Source organism: Phyllostomus hastatus, unplaced genomic scaffold (genome assembly GCF_019186645.2).
Source record: "Phyllostomus hastatus isolate PE091 unplaced genomic scaffold, TTU_PhHast_1.1 phas_scaffold_317, whole genome shotgun sequence".
NCBI classification, from domain to species: domain Eukaryota; kingdom Metazoa; phylum Chordata; class Mammalia; order Chiroptera; family Phyllostomidae; genus Phyllostomus; species Phyllostomus hastatus.
In genome coordinates, this window is record NW_025334023.1 from 3,604,936 (window position 1) to 3,615,134 (window position 10,199).

General features: G+C 44.7%; 1 protein-coding gene across 1 annotated transcript; it reads right to left on the reverse strand.

Moving 5' to 3' along the window:
• Positions 1-5,287: 5,287 nt before the first annotated feature.
• LOC123805334 (olfactory receptor 2AT4-like) lies at positions 5,288-6,247 on the reverse strand. Its single transcript, XM_045817810.1, has one exon. It carries the CDS (start codon positions 6,245-6,247, stop codon positions 5,288-5,290), a length of 960 nt encoding a protein of 319 aa, XP_045673766.1.
• Positions 6,248-10,199: the final 3,952 nt, after the last annotated feature.

Genomic DNA, 10,199 nt, shown 5'->3' on the forward strand with positions numbered 1-10,199 from the left:
GATAAACAGAGAAGAATTCCACATGGATTCAAGATGTAAATGTACAAGATAAAGCTAGGGAACTAATGAAAGAAAATATTGGGGGAATACCTTGGTGAAAAGCCTAAAAACTCACAAACCAAAAAGAAAAAAAATGTCATGGATTTGAGTATATCAAAATTAAGAATTTCTGCTACATGAAGGACAGATCATAAAATTGAAAATATATTTGTAATATTTAAAGTTGCCAAGGTAAAAACATAGAGAAATCCTGAGAGCAATAAAATAATACAGGAAGTCCAAAGAAAATGAGCAAATGTTCTCAATAAGCAATTCACATAAGGGTAAATGCTAGTTGCCAACAAGTATTTACAGAGATACTGCATTAGTTTAGCAATCAGAGAGATGCAGATTAAACAGAATGAGGTACCAGGTTAGCCTGATAAGGATGGCAAAAAATTAGAAAGGTGGATAATACCAATATTAGTGAGTATGTGGGGAGATAGGAACTACAGAGCCCATTACTGCTAGGAGTGTAAGTGGTACAACTATTCTAGGAAACAATATTAAAGTACAGTCAATTCTCATTTGTGGCAGTTCATGTTTTATAAAGTAGCTGCAAACATTGAGTTAGTGAAGAGTGGATCATTCTTCTACGGAAAATATGGGGTTCGTTTCTTGTGAGCTTCTTGTCACAACATTTTCATCAACTGATCAAATATATACCCTGTTTTATGTGTGTTTCTATTTAAAAGTACCTTATTAAATATACATATTGTTGATTCATTAACATTGAACTCGGCCAATAGCACTGTAACTCATGCCTGAATGAAACTTATCTAACACATCATACATTTTTTGGGCTTAGGAGTCCTAGACAGCACTTCGGCACTATGCTTGGGTACCATTTTAAACAGCAATATTACCCCACTCCCCAAAAGCACAAAAATGCAAAGCAAAGCAAAACCAAACCAAACCATGGCCTTAAATAGACCATGAAAAGCACACTTGTATGCAGTACAAGCTGAAACAAGAAAGCAGAGTGTTGCTTTGTTACACCTCAACTGGGAGCAGATGCACAGGTGACTCCAATATTTTGCTGCCCTGGGCATGTCTGTGAGTGACCCTGAAAGTGCCATGACTATGGTTTTGGGGTTAGTAAGTTTACAGATGCAGAATCTGCTAATAATGAGAAGAGGCTATGTTTACCTAAAGTTTATGCATACCCCCTGACTAACCTGCCTCCTTGTTATGTATTCCAGGGAAAATCCTCCATGATCCATGAAAAGACACACACGAGGACATTTATGAAGACATTGTGGTAGCAAGGAGTTGGAGGTCATTTAGGTGCCCTCCACTAGGGGAAAAGTGAGATGAGATGCGACCACACAATGGAACATTGTACATCAGTTGGAACCTATGAAACTAGATGTGTAAATAGCAACACAGACAGATCTAAAGCATAGAACTGAATACAAATGTATGAAATAAACTGAGATATGTGACACAGTTCTTTTTATATAAATTAAAAGCCTACATACATACATAAAACATTACATACTTTACAAAAATATGCTTATATTTATGGACATACATCCAACACAACAGAATGGATGCTTAAGTGGGGAAAGGGGAATGGGCTGGGAATTGAAGAGTTGGAGGTAAAGAGGAAGATGAATAAAATAAGCGAGGAGTGTGCATAGATTAGTGGGTATAACCTGCTTGGAGCTCTGTTCTCCTAAAGCCCCAACGTAAAAAAATGCTGTGATGAGGGAATGAAAAAGTGCTGAGGGAGAGCATGTGAATGTCATCCACCTCACGTTTCAGGGCGGGCGTCAGGGCACGCTCCTCAGAGAAGGGGATGTTGTAAGAGGAGCCTGAGTTAAATTTCAGCTGACATAGACAAAGAGGAAGAGGGCTTTGGGAAGAGAGAAGAGTGAGTTATTGGTGAGAATGAAAACTTGGGTGTGTGAGAAGCTGAAGGAAGTTTAGAATTGTCATGAGAGGCGATGTGAGATTTGAGGTCAGAGAGACCATTGTGGGCCAGATCAGAGGGAGCTTTTGAGTTATGCTGAGGATGGCAAGGTGACCAGATGTATATGTCAGAGAGCCCATTCTGCCCATTTCTGGGATGGAGGCCAGACACACAGGCAGAGGGACCCATGAGGAGACTCCTGTGCTCATTCGGGACCAAGAAGGTGGTAACACCTGCACCAGGGTTGATGAAGTGGGGATGCAGAGGAGCGAATGCCATCTCGAGATATGTGGGGGATGAAGTTACCTGCTCTCACTCAAATCTTCACAATAATCACCTGACACAGATGGGAAAAGGACTCCCCTAACTGTACTAGGTGTCAAATGCCTGCCCTCCCCCAGACTTTTTAAGGCAAACTGCTCCACTGATTTTTGTGTCTGTGTGAAACCATGTGATTGAACAATATAATGCATCTCCTTCTGGCCACAGCTTAATGATCCAGAGGTGAGTATTCTGACAAAAGAACAGCCAGGTCCTTGGCGACACAGGGACCTGTGATCTAGGGCCTGGTGAAACTATTTTTTAAATATATTTTTGTTGTGTCAAAATGTACACAATATAAAATTTACCATTTTAACCATTTTAAGTGTAACATACAGTGGCATTAAGTACCTTTGCAATGTTGTGCAGCCTTTACCACTGTCCATTTCCAAAAGTGTGTCATCATTCCAAAGAGAAACTCTGTGCACATAAACCAATCACTCTCCCTTTCCCCATCCACCCCCAACCCCTGGTAACCATTGTCTTCCTCTCTGTCTTTTCGCTTTACGGAATGATGCCCAACTCACTGAGCCCTTTCTTTCTGTCTTTATGATTTGACTATTCCACATACCTCACATAAATGGAATCATATATTTGTCCCTTTGTGTCTGGTTTATTTTATTGAGCATAATGTCTGAGCCTTACCCATGTTGTAGCAGGCATGGATATATCACATTTTGTTCATTTGTTCATTTGTTGATGGGCATTTGGGTTATTTCACCTTTTGGCTATTGTAAATAGTGCTGCTAGAAACATAGGTGCACAGATATCTCTTAGGATCCTGCTTTTAATTCTTTTGAATATATACCCGGAAGAGGAATTGATGGATCATTTGGTATTTCTATGTTTAATTTTTTGAGGAATCACCATATTGTATTCCACAGTGGCTGTGCCATTTTTTCAAGGGTTTCCATTTCTCCACATCCTCACCAATGCTCATTACTTTCTATTTTTTATAATAGCCACTCTAATGGGTGTAAAGTGGTATCTCATTATGGTTTTGATTTTCCTGATGGCTAGTGATGTTGAGCATATTTTCATGTGCTTATTTGCCATTTGGGTATCTTCTTCATAGAAATATCTATTCAAGTCTGTTTCCCATTTTTGCAATCAGGTTGTTGGTTATTCTTGTTGAGCTGTAGGAGTTCTTTATATATTCTGGATATTAATCCTTTATCAGATATATGGCTTGCAAGGAAATATATGATATATTTTCTCCCACTCTGTGTGGTTTCTTCTCACTCTCTTGACAGTGTCCTTTGATGCATGAAAGTTGAAACTATTTTTTAATAGGGAAATACTGGGAGATTGAACCAATTAGGTAAAGCTACAGGTGAAAAACATCATTATTGTTGTTGTTATTTTATGTCCACTCATGAGAAATGTTTAGGAGGAACCACAAGGAAATAGTGGGTGGGGGGTGGAACTAGCCTGGGACTCCATATTGCTGTGACCCACTCTCCATGTGATTAATTCATTGTTCCATCTAGAAGAGGAACCGAACATGAAAGGATGTCATGAGGCTCACCCAGGGACACAGGGAACCAAAGTCCTGAACTGAAACAGAAATTGACACCAGAAGAAAAGTCACAGAAAACAGAACTTGGTAACATAGGGGTAATTTTTGGAGTTGTTTATTGGGTGGTAGCGGAGTAGAGAACAAAAAAATTCCTCTTCAAGTCCTTGGGTTAAATTCTAGTAGCTCAGGAACTCAGAGGCAGGCAATTCATTAAGGTTTCCTTTAGACCTTGAGGATTGTGGTCCTACTGAGGTCTGCATGTCAGCTTCAAGGATTGGGGAATAGAAGTGCTGCAGATTGAATAAGGTTCGGATAGAAGAACATGAGTCCCAATTCCAGTTGCCCAGGGTCGATACGCAAGAAAACTTAGAGCCTTTCTGTCATTCTGCTTCCGGAAGCCCTTTCTGACCACAGCAGGATCTCCAAGCCTGTTGAAAACAGTCCAGGCACAAATCCTACCCTTTGTTGAATTGCATCATCAATTGAATTTTCATTGATATTGGGTTCAGGCATTGGGAAGACGGTTAAAGTTAATTCTTTGATTGGCAAAAACTTGGACCCTAGAAATTGGAATAGGAATATCTAATGAGTCAGAGATGAGGATATTTGTCACCCTGGTTCCCCTCAAATGCCTTTAACTACACATATGTTCTATATGTCCCTAGATAGACAAACCAGACAGTTCTTCAAGAGGAAATGTGGCAGAGGGGAAGGGTACAGGGGCCTGGGCTGGCACTAAGGCCAGAAGGAGGAATTCCCAGGGCTGTATTTTGAGAAAGACTAGAGGTCCTGGACACGGGATCCTATGATAAGGGGAAACTTCTCTACTTAGCTCCCTGTTGTCATGGGTGGGAAACTCAGGTGTGGGTGAGAACTGTAATGTTTGGTGCCCATACAGGCTTGGTAAGGGACACCACTTGCCTAAGTACAAGCTAGAGGAAGGGCAGGCTCTTCATGACTCCATGAGGGTCCAGACACCAGAGGTAGGTTTCTTGTGTGACTGGTGGCAGTGAATTTTTAGGTAATAAGAATTGAAATGGTAGCAGTGTCACTCTTCATCCCTAACTCAGAAGGCAGTTTCTAAGTTCCTGTTCTGGCAATAAGGGCAAGACTGATTCACATCCATGAGCCAACAATCCTGAGATGGTTAGAAACACTGCAAGAAGGGATACAAGGGAAAAGACTGGATTTATTGCTGGTCAAATACTTGGAGTCTCTGGGAATCAAAATAATTTGAATTAATGGAAATGTGACCATAATTGTATTCACAGTCTTGTGAAATCGGGGATTCACAGCTTAAAAAATTAAACAGAAAACTCCATTTTGTCTGTGAGTTAAGGAGGGAAAAATCATTATTTTATTACAATGGAGGAATACTTAAAACTGTATTTTCAGAATTATTGTTCTAACTGTCTGGCTGCTTGAATTGTCCACTTTCCCCTTTATTGTTATTGGCCTTTGTGAGTAGGTTAAATTATACCTCTGAATCAGGGTTACCCAGCATTCTTTGGGCCCTGGGGACATGCCATTTTGGTGATGGCTGCTTTCACATCCTTGTTCCTCAGCGTGTAGATGAGAGGGTTGAGGACAGGTGTGAGGATAGCGTACACCACGTTTCCCATGACGTGGAAGTCCAGGGGCAGGTCAGCCCTGTAAGACACATAGGCTAGGGCAATGGAGGAGTAGTAGGTGCCAACCACCAGGAGGTGGGAGCTGCAGGTGGAAAAGGCTTTTGAGCGTCCTTCCCGGGACCTGATGCGAAGCACTGAGGCCAGGATGAGGGCATAGGACAGAAGCACCAGGAGAAGGGGCAGGAAGGACACCACCATGGCGATGCAGAAGCCCATGAGGGTCTGAGGTGTGGTGTCAGAGCAGGAGGCCTGGACCACAGCCAAGTGGTCACAGAAGCAGTGGTAGACATGGGCCACAGAACCAAAAGCCATGTGAGATGTCTGCACCACTGGTGGGATTGGCAGGAGGAGGGCAGCGAGCCAGGCACTGGCTGCCAGGGCAGCATTGGTCTGTGGGGTCATGTGGACAGGATAGTGCAGTGGGCAGCAGATGGCCACATAGCGGTCATAGGCCATGACCACCAGGATGAAGGCTTCAGAGCATGTGAAGCTTTGGAAGAGGTACATCTGCAGGAAGCAGGCAGGGAAGCTGAGGAAGTGATCCCCAAGTAACAGAAGGGACAGCATCTTGGGGACAGTGGTTGTGGTGAAAATGATGTCCAGAGCAGAGAGATTGATCAGGAAGAAGTACATGGGCTTGTGGAGGCTGGGCTCTGCCACCACAGCCACCAGGATCAGGGTGTTACCCACCAGGATAAGCAGATAGAGGAGGAGAAAGATGAAGAAGATAGAAAGGAAGAGGGATTTTGGCAGAGAGGGGATACCCAAAAGGTAGAAGATGGTCGAGGAATCCTCTGATCCATTACAGGCTGTGGGCTGCATGGTGGACTAACCTGGATGTCCAGGAGGTGAGTAGTGAAAACGTGGGAACCAGGCACCAGAATAATCAGTGATTCTGGAATGAGAATTGAATAACGATCACTGTATAGTGAATGTAACCACATTTATTTGTGACCTTAAAAGAAAGATGACAGGCCCTGTCTTCATCCTATCCCAGAATTTCTTCTGTCCTTTTTTAATCAAGTATGGAAAAAATACCTATGATATACAAAGCACATATAATACTATATATAACACTGGGTGTGTACCAGACATGTTGAACAAGACAGAGAAGGTCTTCAACCACATGGAGCTGAAATTTTAGTGGTAGAGAAAGACATTAAGCAATATATCACATAATTATTTAATTGTAATTGCACTAAGTGTGATGGAAGAACATTCACTGCTCCTCTTCCACATATGATCATTTTGGGGGTATCAGATTTCTTAAGCCAGGCCTCTAAACTCCTTTCTCTTTTGGCATTTGCTTTAAGTTTTTAAAAAAGTCCTGGCTGGCATAGCTCAGTGGATTGAGCGCGGGCTGCAAACCAAAGTGTCGCAGGTTTGATTCCCAGTCAGGGCACATGCCTGGGTTGCAGGCCACAGCCCCCAGCAACCGCACACTGATGTTTTTTTTCTCTCTCTCTCTCTTTCTCCCTCCCTTCCCTCTCTAAAGATAAATAAATAAAATCTTTTTTTAAAAAGTGACGTCTTTGTCACCATGTTGCTAGGGAGGGCTGACTTCTCCAAGATTTATAGCAACATGTTGTCTTCCCACTAAAATTATTAGCCAGGGAATGGCTCCTTTCTCTTGTTTGCTTGGTGCTGTGGTTCTGATTGTCTCCATCTACACTGAGTACTCTGTGTCCTGTCTCTGGGTGTGGGGCTCTTTGTCATGTTACAGTGAAGGTTGTGATGCTGGACATGCATTTGGTGGGAAGTCATTCCTGACCGGAGTCTGAACAGATACAGATTCTCCCACAGCTGGGCAGCAGCAGAGAATCCGAGACAGTGTCTGTGTTACTCCAGTGAACTCGCCCCCCTACTGGTTGCCACAGCTTCGCAGGTACTTCTGTTTAACCATTGGGTGCTCACTACCCAGCAGGCTCCCCTAGTCCCTGGTCAGAGTTATCATGTGACCTGGGGGCTTTGCGCTTGGGGAAGTACTGATTCACCCTCCACTTTGGACTTGTCCCTCAGACTAAGCGACCCTCCTACCCCCACCCCCAGCAAGTTCATGTTGAAACCGGTATGACTGCCTCATTGATCCTGATGATGTCATGAGCAGCATCCTTGTGATTGTCCCAGAGTCACCTCTAATTTCTTTCTCTTCTCACAACACCTCTTATGCACAAAACCACCAAAGTAAAAACTAGAAAAAGCTTTTATTTTCAAGGCTGACCAGTTTCCCCCTGAAGGTCAGAGACTGAGCAGGGGCTTTCTCAGGTGCCACCAGCATTGATTGCAGAGTCGCCACCAGAACTCAGGTCTTTTGTTCTCAGGATGGGACTCTTTTCTGTGCCACGTTTCCAGGAGAATCCAGAAGTTCAAGTTTACAGGGGAGAAAATATTAAGATCTGGATTTTCTATTTTCCTTTCTGTTTTTTTTCATTACTAACATGAGACAAATCTATATTTCAGATTTTTAGCTGAGTTAGTATAGGTAAATATTACATTAGAAATTGGTACCTGGAAATGAAAATTCTTGTTTGAAATAATGATCTGGAAGTCAGCCCCCGGGACCTAGCAAAAGAGCAAACCTGCTTTGTCCCAGATTGAGAGGGTTATCTCTTAGCTAACCAGACACCATCCAACAAGTCCAGCCACCAGCTTTTACTTACACCTGAAGGGGTGCAAACTGCACTGCCCCAGACATTTCTTCTCTCAGAGAGGCAGTCATAGCCAATGGTCCCTGGTGAGGCAGAGTGGGGGATTTGAGGGGCAGAAATGCAGAGGTCCAAAGCCAGAGGAGTCCTAGGGGCCATCGAATCCAGCTGCCCCTCTCCTGCCTCTGGTGTCCCAATGCTGAGAACCTGCTGGAGAGGTGGCACATGCTTTTCACTGCCAGGTGGTGCTGGTGGACCAGGCATGTGCTGGGTCACCACAAGGCAGGGGCACCAAAAACACTTCCTGCAAGAATTTCACATTTCATATTTCAAAGCACCATTCTTGTTGCATTTTGAATTATATACTACTGCCAAGTGAGGCAGCCCCATGCTTAGGGCCTGAAGCATGCTGTTTCTCGGGGCACAGAACTGGCCCCAGAAGGTCCTCCCTGTCAGGACTGGCTGCGAACCAGTTATAGTGCTGGTGGGGACAGAGAAGGACAGAAAACCCATCACCCGAATGTCCACTTTGTATATTTTACATCCACCATCATTTCGCATCCAGCCCTGCCAGGAGTGGCTGTGCCCCTTCAACAATTGAAAAGGTGGGGATCAGAGAATGGCAGGCAGTTGTCCAAGGCCATGGCTGGTGAGACATGAGAGCAGAGGTAGTTCTGTAGCTGACCTGCCGTACGGGACTGAGCTCCACCTGGTAGCTGAGCATCCTGGCTCCTGGACCAGTTCTGCCACTCGCTGCTGTGACTTTGGGCCCCTGAGCCTTGGTTTTCTCATCTGCTCAGGGAGGAGCTTAGAGGAAAAGCCCACCTAGTGAGCACCTGCTGCTGGCTAGGTTCTTTACATAGGTTACGTGGACCTTAGTGGTTAAGTGTGTGAACTTGTGAAACAGAAAGGACTGGATTGCAATCCCGCCTCCTACCTTCAGCTGTGTGATTTTGAGCAAATCACTTGCCCCTCTCTTGAGCCCTTTTCCCTCATTGTCACCTCCTGGGGTTGGTGTGAGTCTTCATGGAGAGAATGCTGGACAAAGCTTACATAGGGACCCACAACATGTAAGGGTGCAAAGTTTGCTAGCATTTCCAATGGTTACTACTGTCATCAGCCTTGCTTTCCTGTGGGAAGCCATTGGCCATGGCAATTTGAATCCCACCTGTGAGTACTCCCTTACTGGGACCTGCCAGGATATGTGGTCTGAGGTCTCACAGCCCACGTATGCACAGCCCACCCGGATTCTGGTTACCTGCCTCTTGTGTGCACCCAGTATGTCTTCTTGATCCCTGCTTTATAGGCTCTGGCCTCCCTGCCCCTGCCCCCCTACCCCAGCTTTCTCTGCCTATCTCTGGGCACTCCATCCCTAGCCCTTCTTACCCTGTTAAGCCTGGACCACGCTGGTGTTTCCCGTGGTGTCTCTGTGCAAGGCCTTGTTGAAGGCTGAGTCATGGCCCATTAAACCTTCCTCACCTCCCTTCAGGGAGGCCTCCCGAGGTATATTCCTCAAGGTGGTGCTCCCATGGGGCACTGTACCCACCATCCCCCAGGGTTCAACTCCCTGGCATCTCACAGAGGGTATATTTGGAAGCGGGGAAGGAGGACGTCCCTAGGCTTTGCTGAAAATGAGAAGAGCATCATTAACAGCCCTCAAGAGGTCAGCACTTTGCTCCAATGGTGTAGCCTTCATTCTCATTATGAATTTGACTGATATCCATGGGACGGATCATTTGTCCACTGACTTTGCCTACTCTTGATGATTCAGGAGAGCTTTCTCTACCATGGATACCCTCTAGTAAATAGTTACATGGGACACAAATGTCCTCACAATTTGTGCCCATTCTGAGAGATCTCATGTCTTATCTCCTCTTTACCAATCCTCTTAGCTCGATCTTTCCGAGTTCCTTCATATTCCAGCAAAATCATTAGCTGTTGCCCATAAGCTTGTGTAGATCCACACCTCTTTCCATTTTGCCTTCTGCACCTACCAGGCAAAAAGCCGGATGCACTGCCCAAGTGTCTGCCCACTGACTAGATCTACCTTCTCATCGGCCATGCAGGGCCTTCCTGAACGGGGCTGCGGAGCAGCAGCAGTCCACTTTGGGTGACCTCAGCATATTTTG